Source organism: Ciconia boyciana, chromosome 2, assembly GCF_034638445.1.
Source record: "Ciconia boyciana chromosome 2, ASM3463844v1, whole genome shotgun sequence".
In the NCBI taxonomy this organism is placed as follows: Eukaryota; Metazoa; Chordata; class Aves; order Ciconiiformes; family Ciconiidae; genus Ciconia; species Ciconia boyciana.
This window is the reverse complement of record NC_132935.1, coordinates 8926443-8942068: the sequence shown is the minus strand read 5'-3', so window position 1 is coordinate 8942068 and position 15626 is coordinate 8926443. Positions and strand designations below refer to the sequence as shown.

Here is a 15626-nt window from a genome sequence, read left to right as displayed (position 1 = left end):
AAAAGACTATTCCAAACATCTGCCTACATTCTTCCCACAGATACATTTCCCAAAATAAAGTTATGGGAAGTTGATTGTTCATCACTCATAGATACACAGAAATATTACTGGTTGACTCACTGTGGATATTTTATTTTCTTAGGCTATTGAATGTTACGCTTCATGCAGAACGTTCCTTTCTGCTCAGCCTACAGTGCACAGCAAGAATATATCCAGCTGGCACCTGATATTATAAAACTGTCTTATATTTTCTGGGTTCAGACTCTGTTATTTTACAATATGTTCTGGAGATTTCATGTCTGGGATCAATTTTAATGAGGTATCTAGAAGCTCATGCAGACTCTGGGGAAGCTGAGCCCCGAATAATCATATTTTCCTCTTACCATTACATGTCCTGCAGACTCTGATTTATATCTCTGTCCTGATGCTAGCTCACTTGTCACTAGTATTACCTGGTGATAGTTTATGAGCATTCATGGGGACTTAGGGATTTGTAGCAAGAGCATAACAGCGAGGCAGTCCTGATGGTACTGTGATTACTGCTGATCTTGCTGTAAGAACTGGCTCTTTGTCGACCCATCTGTTTTGGGCATAATAATAATGCAAATATTCAGCAATATTCAGCTCAGAAGTTCCAACTGAGCAAGATCAAGAAACAAACTTCTACCTTGAGGATCTGTTTTAAGCCCACTGATGTAAGCCAGGTCCTGTTTCTCATTGCTAATGAGCCCATCTCCATGACATGCATTATGATTTTTTAACCTCTGTCTGTTCTGGTATGAAACTAAGCAATCTCTATGCTTGCCTAGAGATGCAACTGAGGGATGGACGGGTATGTGGCTTTATTTAATCCATTATTTATATTTCATCTTGTCTTTTCGTTTTTACTTCTTTATTAAGCTCCAGACACTGTGTTCCCCTGGGAACTGTGCTACGTCAGGTTAGTATTAGGATGTTTGCAACTCTGTGAATGTGGATGTGAGTGTCCTGGGGTGCCTTTTAAAATAATTTTGGTTAATGGGAACATTTAGGGTGGTACGTGGTGTTGGAGCTGGCTCTACAGGCGTTTCTGCTTGTGCTGTCTAAATAGTTCTGCCAGTAGGTGGAACCAGGAGAAAGCAGATGTGTCTTCTGGCAGAGAGACCATACAAATACACAACCTTTTCGTGGGAGATGCATCCCTAAGTGTTAGCTTAAAGCTGTGTTTTTAACTTCAGGGTCCCTGTTTAGGACAGCCAAACTGCAGAGTCTGGAGTTTTTTCTAAACAGTAACAGGCTGATGCTGTCAGGCCTTGGTGCGTAAACTCCCACCAGTAAGGATGTTTGGGTCAGTCTGCAAATCAGCCAATTTGATCACATAGTAATAAGGAGGACATTTTAATAAAGATTTCCTCACTGACCGTTCTCTCTTGTGAATATGTCAGAGATGGAGGACAGGGGATAATCCAGATCACGTTGTATCCCTCCATCAATGACATCTGGCATTTGCTCAGAAAGGCAGTATCAGAAATGTAGGTTAAAACATTCCTTTAATGTGTTCTACTGTGGGGAATTAAAAGGAGTCCACCTAATGGCATGTGCCCTGCAAAACACAGCTTGTGAAGCTAAAAGTGAGCTCAAAAGTCCGTCTTTCAGAGCAAATTACCACCAAGGAGAAAACAGCAGGAGGTGATAAGGTACTATGGTTTGAGCAGACCTCTATCTACCAACCTCTCATAACCAGTTTCCCAGCTCTGCCAATAGCCAGAAGAATTTAATTTAGAAGTCACTGTCCTTGTTGGACTTTTTCCCATCAATAAACTGGAGGGGAAGAACATGGATAGCTTCTCCCTACCTTCACCCAGCTTATCATGATGAGAAAAATACTTGAAAGAAAAAGGCTTTAAAAGTAAGATCTTGCAGCACTGAAACAGTGAAATCAATACACATGAATATATTTTTAAACACCTGTAAAAACTGGAAGCAAAGAAATATATTGCAATGCATCTAGGGCTTTGCTGCTTAAAAGCAAAGCTGGAGGTTTCCTCATGCACTATGTAAAAGTGCTGCTATATATCTGGCTGGCTTGCAATTTGGACTGTATACACTAATTTCAACACCGTAGCTTGGGCTTTCCAGTTTTCAAAACTAAAACAAACTTACAATTACAGTATTTTCCGACAAATTGAAAATATACTTTGCCAGTAGGTAGAACATGCTGCGAAAATGCTGCTACCCAGACCTGGATAGTAAAACTCATGGCTATTAAAACTATTCAGTTTGTGGCCATGGCAGGCAGTGAGTCATTTTTTATTTTCTCCTTCTCTCCTCTTGAATGTGAACACAGAAATTAGCTGGAAATTGTTGCTAGCGAAATACTATTTTCTGCAGATGCAAAAAGAAAGTAATTTTGGAGCTTGCCAAGCATAAATCAGGAGCAACTTTAATAGAGAGTTATCAGCCATGGTAGGGTGAGAAAGGCTTCATCTTGTTTTAATGAGAATAGGCTTGCACCTCCAAAAGCAGCAAAATTAGAGCTCATGAATAACTTGTGGTGGAATATTTTGTCCTTAGTATCCAAGATAAATTGGGGTCTGCAGATCCCAAGATTGAAGAGTAATTATACAAAACAAGTTAACTACCAGTACCTGGAAAAATTAATTTCCTAGCAGGCACATTCTTTTATCTTTCTGATATTTTAAAAGAAACTTGTCAAACCCCCACCACTGTACTTTTTGGTGTTAAGTTTCTCTTCACTCTCATTTTGGATTTCTTACAAAACCGTTTGTCCTCCTATACATTATATTGACCCTAAAGGCATGATTCCCGAAACCTTAACTTACATGAGGGGGTTTTTTTGTTTGGTTATTTGGTTGTTTTTTTTCTATTTAAAGATGGCCATTCATGAAGGCCTTTACAGTGTGATTTCCTGTTGATACCACCTGTACAAAGAGTCATTTTATTGTGGTATTTATAAAGCATTATTCATGTCTTAACCATCATACTTATTAATAAGAAAGTGTCTATATCCCAAAATGTTCTGCGACATTGAAGTTGTAGGGCTGAATGACTTTTCCAAAAGGATTTAGATATTCCAGTGATGATAGCTAACCATAGAAAAGGAAAAGCCAAGAATTTTACAAATCTACAGAATTGTTTCTCTCATAGCAAAGCTCTGAGGGACTTAGGAGGGGAGAGGAAGAGGGCCTGGAAGCTGTACAGGTTGTGCACTTGTTCTAGTGTCCAGTGGACAACAGTTTCCAGAAGTTGGGTTTTGGTTGGGTGGCAATGGAGCTTAGGACATGATGCCGCTTCCATCCCTCCACGCCTTCCCTATTTGTAAAATACGGGAGTCATAGTATTTTAATGCCTGTCCACATTGATTATTTCAAGGTGCTCATGCAGCCCACACTAAGTGTCCTTCCTATGGCTCACTCAACCATACCACTGGATGTTTCAGCTGGCACGTCCAAGAACTACAACAGCTAGTCATTATAAGGACACTTGAAAAGCTTTCTTGGCCAGGTAGGGCTTTAGACCTAGAGGAAGGGCTGTTAAATCATTTACTCTAAATTCCTGTCTATCACAAGCCACCGAATGGCTCCCAGCTACCCAGTCCTTTACAAGAATTCAGCCTCAGTCCTTCACATATTAACTAAAATCTACTAGCAGGGTTCCTCTTTGCTACGTAAGTTGATTCACAGACACTTTCATATCTCCACAGGGTGGAAGCTGTTTGCTTGCTCAGTGTTGACAATAGAAACAAGGGACTGTGAAGGGATTTACTTAAAGGGTTGGGCCATGGCAATGGGCTCTTTAAATAGCTGCGTGACTTTTGTCTGTGTATCTGGATTTGATTATTAAGCACTTTTTTAATGATCAGCAACAAAGTAAATAGGTTTATTGCACTTGAAGAGGCCTCTGTTCTCAAGTGACAGCTTATTGCACCTACTCAAATTATTGTGAGTGGAATGAAAAATACTACTATCAAAAGGCCAGGGCTTTTCATTGATCTGAATGTTCCCTTTTAACAACTTTGGCAGCATCAAGGAGCCTTAAAGTGGGAGTAAATTATATTGGTATGTTTTAGTTTAAACATGAGTTTAAATGTGATGTTAAGCCAACTTTAAGGCCAACTGTTTGTAAAGGGGGCCTTAATGGAATTGGGAATTATGCCCAGAGCAAACACATTGCCTATTTGGCAGTGATTAGCAATGTGTTAACAATTTAGTGTTCTACATACAGGGTAACTAATTATGAAGATACTTAAATACACCTTCAGATACAGCAGTAGCAGGTTTAGAAATGTACTTTAATAACATTTGAGTCTGCTAGAAAGGAAGCTGTAGAAGACAGTAAAAGGGCTTTGCAGAGGTACCCTGACGGATAGCTCATCGGCTGTGGGATTGCAATTCTTGGGGATGCTTTTCCCCACAAAGCCTTGGATTGGGGCATTTTCTTCATGGAGAGGTGGTGGAAAGCCTTTTGTTTAAGACATCTGAAACTGTAAAGAGGACAAAACACTGGGGAATATATAGTACCGTACAAAGTAGCCAGGAATGGATGGGATTGCCTTAGTAATTTCTAGACCTTGACTTTCCTTGTCTGAACTTTGTAGGGTTACACACTTATTCTTTGCAGCCCTCAAATCTTGTCACCAGAAAGGGCTTCAGGACCACATGTGCCCAAGCAGGATCATGTTCTGGCTGCTGTTGATAGCCTGTAAATAACCCCATTTGTTTCTGTGCCTGAGCTACCATGCCCTGCTTGACTCCCATGTGCAGCTCAGGTTTTCTGTGCAGTGATCCTGGTAGAAAAGGCACGTCTTTGCTTTGTTGCTGAGCTGGTTTGCACCCTTCCTGCCCCACAAGCATGGCTGGCATGTTAAATGTCATCCAGAGTTTGCTCTGCAGGGACTGGCGAGTACAGAAGGCAAAACCCTCTGTGGGTTTTGCTATGAGCTAAGGTACCCCAGCACTCCATTATCTCAGTAATAGTGACCTGAATGTGTCTACTGGAGTAGCATCACTGCATTACATGAAATTCCTTTTCTACCTTGATTTACCTTGGTCAGATTTTTTTATCTGATTATTAGATTTTTAGTTAATTTGCAGCTTTATTTTTTCTTATTTGCCAAGGAAATGGAGATCAGGAAATGGAAACTTGGCAGTATCCTCCCCATAAAAGTTTTCCTGCCTTGCTCACCACGCTGGCAAATATATGTGCACGGCTAATGGGAGAAACACTAACATTATGAAGCTTCATTTACACTCATCCGATTTATAGGTCCCACAGTGACTCCATGTAGGACAAAAGCATATGCCAAAAGGCGTAAGTGGAAAATCACTGCAGAAATATCCCAATTGTTTGACTGTGTGGGCCAGGGCAACATCATGGGAACTACAGTGTGAGACCTGGAAGACCCCGTCACAAACAGACCTAAGAGCCTCATTACTACATTAGGATTTAGAGAGCATTTCTGCTTAATATAGTAGTCTGGACACTGCAAAGGATGAATAAGTGTTTGTCAGAGTGCTTAGAGAAAATACATGACTTCTTTATTATTATTATTATTATTATTATTATTATTATTATTATTATTATTATTATCTTTTACATTTTTTAAAATGTTATATCCATAGTGTAGCTTCATTGCTTAGGATTGGGACTCTGTCAGGGAGTTGAACTGCATGTGTGTTGTGTTATAGGGGTGGAGACAACCAAAATATTTTTCAGAGAGAGGTGGGTGAACTTGTGCATCAAGACATTCACAGACAGTTAGGCAGATTTTGGTTTCAGAGGTTATCTTTTCCTGTGTCTAATCTCATCTCTATTCAAGTCAAAGGGCTGGGATATTCTAAGGCAGCAGTTGTGGTATTAGTGGTATTGCAAGAAGAGACCAAATGGCCAAGACATCCTCAGGAGATCCATGATGGAGTGCTAAGCCTGTGGGTTTCAGATCACCCTCACAACGCAGATGTTCATGACTGGGTGTCTGTGAGTGTGGTGGGCTCACAGGCTTGCTCCTGGTCCCCTCGTGGATGTATGGGATCCAGTGTTTCGGTTGCAAGACCCACACAAATGTGGATAAACCTGAGGAAGACGGGGCCAAACAGTGCCACGTCTCATGCTTTCATACTGCAACATGATGACCTTTATCTTGCTTGGTGACCTGAAGGGCAGTTGCTGCTGCCTGAGGAAGCCTTTGAGTAGCCAAGAGGCCCTAGAGCCATGTCTCAATGAACAGGCACGACAGCTATGGGGTGGCACAATCTTCTGCCAACGCCAAACACCACAGGGTGACACAGACTGGAGACATGTCACACCTTCTTTTCATGTATCAGAGGGGTCTTGACATGTGGGCCTGTGTTCCTACATGGAGAGAGACCTCTGTTTAGAGAGGAGAGGTCTGGAAAAGGCTGAGTACCAGCAGACTGGGGCTATGCAGTTTGGGTGCTAGTCCAAGCTGCAGAGCATTTGCCCTCAGCTGGTATCTGAAGGGGTTTACAAGAGAGCAGTGACCAGTCCCTTTCTATGGCTCTTTGACATTAATTCTTTGGTTTCCTTGCAGTCTCTTTAGACCTGAGGGGAATTTTATTGAGGACTAATCACCACAAGGTTCGCAGCCCCTTTTTCTCTGGAACGCTCTCCAAGCTGTGTTTCTTTGTTTGTAGGCCATTGCCCAGACCTCCACCACCATGACCCCCACCGTCCCTTCCATGACAGAAGCCTACACGCGGACTCAGTACTGTAAGTGGCCGTGCGAGTGTCCGAAGTCCCCACCTCGGTGCTCGGTAGGCATCAGCCTGGTCACAGACGGCTGCGACTGCTGCAAGACGTGTGCCAAGCAGCGTGGAGAAAATTGCACTGAGGCCGACACCTGTGATTTCCACAGGGGCTTGTACTGTGACTACAGTGGAGACAGACCTAGGTACGAAATAGGAGTATGTGCACGTAAGTGATGTACATATATTTTCGACTTAGATATACATTGGCAGCTCCCCTCGGTCTGAGCAATGGCTGAGATTTATCTCATTAGATACCTGACTGTACGCTCATCATCCTCCATTCATCATCTTCAATTTCCTTATAGCTGTCTTCCTTCTCAGGGCAGTTGGCTGGATGAGAAATGACATCTGAATTCTTGCTCTTTGAGTTGGCTGCAGCCAAGAGCAAGAAGCAACCAGCATTTGAAGGTCTTCAGATTTGCAAGTAGATGATTCTGTATTCACGGTAACAGGAGGAGGTGCTGTAGTGGGGGATGGTTGGGGATGAAGGAAGGATAGATATGCAGCTGGTTTTAAAGACAAGCAATATGGGCATCTACATGAAAACCATGACATTAAAGAGATGCTTTTGGCTTATTCCCAACAGTGGATCCCTAGGAAGGATAGCACGTGGTATCCTGTCAAGAGGGTCAGGGATGAATCATCTCCTAGCAAAGTTTCTCAGTGACAAATTGAGGTCTGAGCCTTAATCTTACAATGGTTTCAGTCACGTTAGCTGCCATGGAGCAGCAGGATTTCTTCCTGCCTGTCATAACAAACTCTTGGTGGGATAATTCATGTGACTGGAATGTTTTTATTCAAGAAGAAGAGGAAAAAGTAATGAGGTAGTGTTTTGTGCGTCAAGGATATATTCACCTGTTCTGAGATCCAGAACATGGGGACTATCTGATCCACTCATAAATGTCATAAATGATGGAAAACCATTACTCTGGGAATGATTAAAAGGGAAAGGATCATGAGTACAACCACACAGATAGCTGATCAGAAAGGATGCTGACTGTTTAGCAAGTTATTAGAACATATTGGTTATGGCTTTAGAGTCATAAACAGGAAAAAGCCAATTACAGGGAGGGTCTTCTAGGCTGGAATATAACCATGAATGAGGTACTAATAGAAAATGTAAAGGTGGAAGGAAACCTGGAGGAGAGCTGATTGCAAGATGGATAGAATAACTGAACCACAGGAAAGAGAAAAGATTGCGAACAGTGGGCTTCAATAAACTTAGAAAATCAGCAGAAGTTTCACAAGGGGCAAGTCTGAGGAGTAAAGACATTCAGGATAGCTGGCAGTTTCTCACAGAAATGATACTAGGGGTTGCTGTTCCTCAGCAGAAGAAGGATGGGAAGTGTAGTAAGAAATGAACTTGGCTTTGCATTAGCTCAGCCACAAAAAACAAGCATGCAGAAAGTGCAGTCTAACCAGATTTTTGTAGGATATGGGCAAAATAACAACAAGAGAAGGTATGTGCAAGGAGCTGTAAGCTTAAACGGGGATTTTCAAGATTAGAAAAGATCCAAGGTTAAGAAAAGAGAATATGAGATCACTCAAATGTATGTCTGGAATGTGTGTGGAGCATTCATGGGAGGTCTGTAAGAACAGATTAGACAAACATCTGTCAAGAATGATATCGTTACAGCTGGCCCAGCACTGGGAGAGGAAAACAATGTGGATGTTGTCTCAAAGCTGCCTCTTTAAAGACCTTCACGTTGCTTTGCGTTTATTTATTTAAATGCTTGCTTTCTTAGTTGATTTTTTTTTTTGTTTTTGTAGTCCTCCCATATATCACAGGCATTCAGTACGCCTGTGGCAACAGCACTGTGATGTAGGAAGATTGATCCCCAGCTTCTCCAGTGAGGCCTGGAAGGATTCCCAATCCGATGAACTTTCACATGCCTACTGCCATGACAATATTTCCCCTATTATGTGACATTTACGGCTATATGGTGAGGGGCATTGTGGTGTACACAGCTGAGGGACATGAGAAGTAGGTCTTTCCATGGTTAGGAAGTGAAGCGGTTTGTCTCTGGCTGCCATAGAAAGCTGTGGTCTTCCCCTTGCTTTCAACATCCAGGCAGATGCACGTGACAGTTCTAGAGAGGTGGGGGTCGGTCTCTTCTCCCAGGTGATAACAAGTGATAGGACGAGAGGAAATGGCCTCAAGTTGCGCCAGGGGAGGTTTAGACTGGATATTAGGGAATTTTACTTCACTGAAAGGGTTGTCAAGCATTGGAACAGGCTGCCCAGGGAAGTGGTTGAGTCGCCATCCCTGGAAGTATTTAAAAGACGTTTGGATGAGGTGCTTAGGGACATGGTGTAGTGGTGGACTTGGTAGTGTTAGGTTTACGGTTGGACTCGATGATCTTAAAGGTCTTTTCCAACCTATACGATTCTGTGATTCTGTGATTCTGTGACAGGATCTGCTGACACATTCTTTCTCATGCACTGGCTCATATATATGAGCTGCATCACTCCACTCTGAGTATACCAGCTATTGTCCTGACTGCAGGGTGAGTGAAGGCAAGAGCAGGGACTCCTGTGCTGGTTGTTGGGGACTAACTGCTGTGGGGAATTTGCTTTGCAGCTGGATGCCAAAAGCTAGGTCTAGAGACTCCAGTGCATGCAGGACTTACAGAAACAATATTATTTGTGGAAAATAAAGATCCTGAAAGAGCTAGGAACTGGTGTTGGGAAAGGGAATGGGGAGAAACTGGGGGAAATTCAGGCTGTATCTGGACATGCATGCTGAGGTGTGTCCCAGGTTCTGGTCACCTGGACATCAGATAGGAGCTTGCTGGGAGTCACTACAGCTCTCCTTTTGTTGTTGGCTTTTCTCCGCACAGAAGCAGGGACAGCAGGGTGCTGATGCCCAGGTGGGGACGCAGGTGGTGTGCATGTGGGGCCAGGAACAGCAAAGTGCTCCCAAATTGCCTTAGATGCAGATTCAGCATGGTTCTGCATGAAGGCATTCAGCAGCCCCTTTGTCTATGTATGGGGATGGTCTCATGATGAACCTCTTGATGTAGGAGACCTGCAGAAGGCTGAGTTAACACAGTCCAGGAGGGACATGCTGGTAACAAAACACCAGGAAATACAGCATTTTCTTAAACTGTCATAATCCGTGAGCACACCTAGAAGCTGAATCCTTAGCTCCGGCTCCAGCACTGAGTGATGCCTCTTCAATACAAAAGCTGAAGCATTATCAAAATCAGAACTGAGCACAAACTGGAGATCTGGATCCATGCTTCAAATTCCAACAAGTCTCATTTTTGTGCAGAAGAAGGGATTTGCATTTGATGTTTTCATTCAGCCCATTCTAAGAATAGGAAGCCTTTGCAGAATTTTAATCCAGCATTTCAATTTGTCTTGGCCCTGAAGCAGCCACATTGCAGCTCCATTTCCGACCAGACTTAAAACTTGAGCAACCTGATCGGTGTGTGCACACTGCCTCCGTGTGACCAAACAAGAAACTGAAGTTTGAATTTTCCATTAGAAGATTTCTGCCACTGGTTCCGAATAACTGTCCATAACTTTGAAACAAAAAAGGTGCTACTTTATACAACCTGTGTCTTAGTTCCTGAATCAATGTGATTCCTGTTCATGCGCAATCAAAAAGCTTGATTTTTTTAAATGATTTTAATTAAAAATATACATCAAATACTAATTTTCATGGCTTTGTAATGTGTTACTTCAGTTTTCAAGAAAACTGTTATGAGATAAACTGAGTGGGATCTAGTTGCCTAAATATAGGAATCCAGTGCCATTTTAGGTGCTCCTTTGCTACCTTGGCTGTCCTCCTCCTTCTGCTTCCAACAGGTACAGGTGTTGTGAAGAGCTATGTCATTTTTGCAACTCCATGTAGTCCTCTCATATGTTCCTGAAAACCTGAAATTTCACTCAATGTCTGTTTTAATTACTTGGATTGCTCCTGCTGTGAATAACTTTTACCAGCATGCCATGAAATGATTTTTTAAGTGAGCATTTGTGGATAAAATTTGTTTTATTTTTTAACTTCCTTTTTCCATGAACCATTAAAAGATTAATTTTTTGCTGTGATTCAGAATGAAAACAGTTTCCTAGATGGTGTGACCACATTTGGCTCAGCATCACGTTGAATACATTGCCCCGCAGCACAGCCGTGTCTCTGTGTTGGCTCCGTTAGCCCAGGGAGCAGCTTGGTAAAGAAACACATCAGCGCTGTTTGTTGCCAGCATTATTTTAACTGTTCTCTGTGTGTCTTTCTCTCTTTTTCTTTCCTTTCAGAGATTGTGGGTGTAGGATGTGTCCTCAATGGAGTCAGGTATAACAATGGGGACACATTTCAGCCCAACTGCAAATACAACTGCACGTGCATTAACGGGGCTGTGGGCTGTATTCCCATGTGCACAAATTCACGCCCTCCCCTTGTCTGGTGCCCAAACCCAAAGCTGATTAAGATGGCAGGGAAGTGCTGCGAGCAGTGGATTTGTGATGACTCCAAGAAAATCAGGAAGACGTCTCCACGCCACATCTCCTCTACAGGTATGGTGGGAGTGAGGTGGACCTCTCCTCCATCATTGGGGAATTGAAGTGAGAGTCTCTTCACGCAAAGCATCAGCTTGTACTGCCAGACCTGGCAGGTGTCTAGTCTTTGTGTGAACAAGGCACAAAGACTCCTATACAGCATGTAGTGAAGGACAGGACATGCAAACACCAGTGGTGTGCTTGAACTCCTTAGCAGCACTATGAGATTCACCAAACACGCTTGTGTGACAAAGCCCCCTTTGAAGCACACATCTGCTGGCACTTTGAAGATGCCACAAGTCCTTTTTACTTCAACATTTTTTTTTTCAGTCTGGGCCCTCTAGAAAACAGATTGGGCTCAGTTTAATTTGGGACTGAGGCTTTCTGCCTAGGTTATATTGCTTTAGTAGTATGATTTTAAAGCCCCTGTATCTTAGTAGTCCCAAACTTACATAATACCTTGAAAACAGTTATTGTGGTGGAAGTTTCACTGCCAATTGGGCTAAATTGTCTTTGTGTTAGTATAGCTTTTTAGCAATTCTGGACTGAGAACATTATTGAACTACCTATTTTATGTATCACATAAGGTATCTTCTTCCCTCGCACTCACATTCATAGGGGGGATCATACAGCCCACTGCACAGAGGTGGTATCATTTGCCTCAAACATGGTCCCAAATGCTTAAGATGGGCTGACCTTGCCATATGTCTTAAATTTATCCTCATAACACCCTGTGATGCAGTGTAGTGACATTAGCCACATTAGCCCCATTTTACAGACTATCTCACCAAAGCAGAGTACAAGGAGACATAGGATGCTTGTTGCAAACCGGGATTTTGGTTCCTTCATGGCAAGGGTTTTTTCCCCAGTCCTTGGTCTGTATTTTTGTTGCACAAAACAAAGCCTCTGTCTCCATTTTGTGGGTTAAAAACACCAGAGTTTAGCCCGCACTTCTGTCCCTGGTAGCTTTGAACTGTGAGGTAGGTCCAAATTCAAAACCTCTACTACTGAAATTGGCCTTATGTCTTCATGGCCTGTGTCCCAAAATGGGCATAATACAGCTGTCCTTGCCTGACTTTTTCTTTTATAAGTGGAAGTCTTACAGAAGTGAGACTAGCATTTATTACATTTAATATAATAATTAATATAAAAATAATAATAGTGAGCAAGCTCAATGCAGCAGAGTTTCTATCAGAGTTTTGCCTGTGGGCTGTACTGTGAGTTGCAGACCAGTGGGGACTTTGGCTGAGGCTGTGAAGGAACCTGAACTGGGGTTGTCAGCTGCTTTCAAAACAGAGCCCACCCTTTCTTAAAGTGGCTGCCGAGCTCCCTGAGAGCTATTCAAGCTGCTCTTCCTCCCAGTGAAAGGCTATGGCTGCTTCCCAGGCCCCTCGGCCATCCAGCAAAGACTGTCAACCACTTTCTGCTACAGGGAATCAGTTGAATGGGCTCAGAAATAAACTTTCATGGTGAGATCAGATCTCATCCCTTTTCTGCACCGGCTGGTGCAGGCTTCTGTAATTAAGTGTTTGTATTGTGGCAGCACCTGGGGGTCCCAGACAAGGACCCCTTGTGTGAGACTGCAAAGGGAAATAAAGAAATTAGCCCTGGCCCCGAGCGCTCGCAGCACTGGAGGGTCTGACACAAGTAGGTCAGCAGCAAAGGGGGTGGGATGAGGAGGTTTGCAGGAATGCTGAGCCACTTCGCTGTGTTTTAATTATTTGGGTTAGCGGCCTGAATGTGTAATGAGCTGGGGAGAGAGTGTTTAATATGGAAAGCTGCCCCAGCTGAATAATGAGGGGTTCATCTGGTCTCTGCAGCATACGAGGGAGAGGATGAAGCCTGGCAGAAGAACTGCATCGTTCACACCTCATCCTGGAGTCCCTGCTCAAAGACCTGTGGGCTGGGCATCTCCACCAGGATTTCCAACGACAATGACCAGTGCCGGCTCCTGAAGGAAAGCCGCCTGTGCAACATGCGGCCCTGCGAGGTCGATATAACCAAGCACATTAAGGTGAGGACTGTTTCTCCACTGTGCCCCTTGAGCTTTGCCTGGACATGGGGTCAGCTTTTGTTTGGCAGCGTTCAGGCCTCTGAGGGCTGCACTTCTGATCTTGGAAGCTGTTAGAGAGTACATGTGGACTCACTGTGCTGCAGAGAGGTCAAAAATGTGTGCTTCCACACACTAGTATGAAAACCTTCCCCTGAGAACTTTAATTCCAGCCAAAAGTCCTTGAAAGGAAAGGCAAGCCAAGTCTGCTGTGCTCACTGCTGGTTCAGCCTCAGTTAGTGGAAAAGCAATGGTGCACTACTGTCATGGCTATCCTACTTGCAGCTTCTGGCTTCATATGTCTACACATGTAAATCTGTCACACCCTCTAGACCAGGGCTGTAAAATGCTTCCTAACAGTTTCAAAATCCTCTAAATATCAGGAAGATTGTTTGCATGTCCTACCTGTGTCAGCAATTAATATTAACCTGTGTCTTTTTCTGTTCTTCTCTGCTTTAGCCTGGAAAGAAGTGCTTGGCTGTCTACAGGGCCAATGAACCAATGAACTACACTATCTCAGGATGCGTGAGCAAAAGTCCATATAGACCCAAATATTGTGGTGTCTGCACAGACAACAGGTGCTGCACACCCTACAAGTCCAAGACTATTGAAGTGAGGTTTGAGTGCCCAGATGGAACTGAGTTTTCCTGGAAAATCATGTGGATCAATGCTTGTTTTTGCAACCTGAACTGCAAGAACCCCAATGACATCTTTGCTGACTTGGCTCATTACCACGATTACTCTGAGATCGCTAATTAAATTGGCTGAATGCTGGAATTGACCCATTGCTCTGATTTTACAGAGGTTTTAAAATAAAAGGAGAATCTTTCATCCACTGCCAATGTACAATTTGTTTTTTCCTGGGTTAGGATGTTAAATCTCCTTGTTTTGCCACACTGGTTTTGGAGAGGCCTTGAACAAGCAGGGTTTTCAACTCTAATAGGCCTCCATCCATTAACGACAGCCAGAAATTCCTCTATGCACAGATTCCAGGACTTAAATGACAGTCCTGTTGGCACTGCCATTTATTAGGCTAGCAGTTTAATTGCCCAAAGGAAAGAATAGTACACTAGTATGACAGCAAAAGTATGGCTGTCAATAGCTTAGACATGAGCTTCAGACATTGTTACTGTCATTTCTTGAATGATGTGGTCTAAGCTGGAAAATGAGCATCAGCCTGTATATTTTATTTTCAACGTTAGACTTCAGTTTTTGATGCTGGTGACCCTTGGGACTAGACTCAGGTCTCTGTCACACTGAGATCAGTCCTAGAAACTCCCCCTCTGTCATTCCCAGTCAGATCCCACCCCATGGTGAAATTCAAGGGAATAACCAAGGGTTTCTCTTGAAATCTCTGTTTAAGGAGTCCCTGTCTCACTGCACTAGGCTGAGTCAAAGATCTTCTGTGTCCTGCTCTCCTTGGACTCACCTCGACCTATTGGAGTATCTTGCGCCAGGGACATTTTCACAGTTTCTCTACCAGCTCTGAGCTTGAGCAGCCTGAATGCTCTGAATCCAAAATGGCCACCCCAGAGCTCATATTTTCAGAATAGATCCTCTTGTCTATGGATTACATATTGCTCCTATCTTAGCTCTGCAGAGCTGATGGATGAAATGTAGAGAGTCGGATGAGAGATGAAGGACAATACCTGGTGTGCCCATTTATTCACATAGAAATGGTGTGGTCTGTGCCTGGGGACCACCAGCTCCTCCTCCCCGTTGTGTTACCAGCATGCAGATCCTGCTTCCCACTGCCACCTTGCCAGCGATGCATACCTTTGTTTTACATGGCTAGGGTAGAGGAAAGGAGACGTGCTAAATGAGAAAAGAGGTGTTAGGCTTCCCATCAGCTCTGTGGATGAGTGGATGCAAAAGGAGAGGACAACCCTTGGCATAGCTTCTGGTGCAACAGTCGCAACTGGGCTGCTGCTTAGAGTAATCATCAATGTAAACATTTTCTGCAGAAGTGGTTTCACATGCAAATGTCAGCTAAGAGAAGAAAAAAACCCTGTCATTGCCTTTCCAGGCAATACATTTATCGTCACTGAAGGATGATGGAGAGTTTTTTCTCCAATAAATTGTTAGTACAGCACCCATGCACCATGGCACATTCTCTGTTGCTTCACTTGGGAGAGTAGAAATGTGTTTCTGCGTGGGGAACTGTAGTATCTGCTTCCAAAATCCCTGGTGGCACAGCAGAACTGCTGAGTGACACATGGTCTGGAGACTGGACCAGTATAGGGCTGAACTTCGGATGGTGCAACTGTTTTAAATCAGTCACTTATTTAGCTTTAGTTTCAGCTGGCAAG

The 15626-nt window shown here is 43.4% G+C and overlaps 1 protein-coding gene across 3 annotated transcripts in view; it reads left to right on the top strand.

Annotated features, from left to right (window-relative positions):
* The window catches only part of CCN4 (cellular communication network factor 4), a 57036-nt gene extending 42882 nt beyond the window's left edge, over positions 1–14154 (top strand). For all 3 annotated transcript variants that reach the window (XM_072851848.1, XM_072851847.1, XM_072851849.1), the window contains exons 2-5: positions 6654–6933; positions 11028–11285; positions 13088–13281; positions 13777–14154. In XM_072851848.1, the coding sequence (XP_072707949.1) occupies positions 6654–6933; positions 11028–11285; positions 13088–13281; positions 13777–14076 (1032 nt within the window). In that variant the 3' untranslated portion in view covers positions 14077–14154. The remainder of the gene's footprint in view (positions 1–6653; positions 6934–11027; positions 11286–13087; positions 13282–13776) is intronic.
* The last annotated feature ends 1472 nt before the right edge of the window (positions 14155–15626 follow it).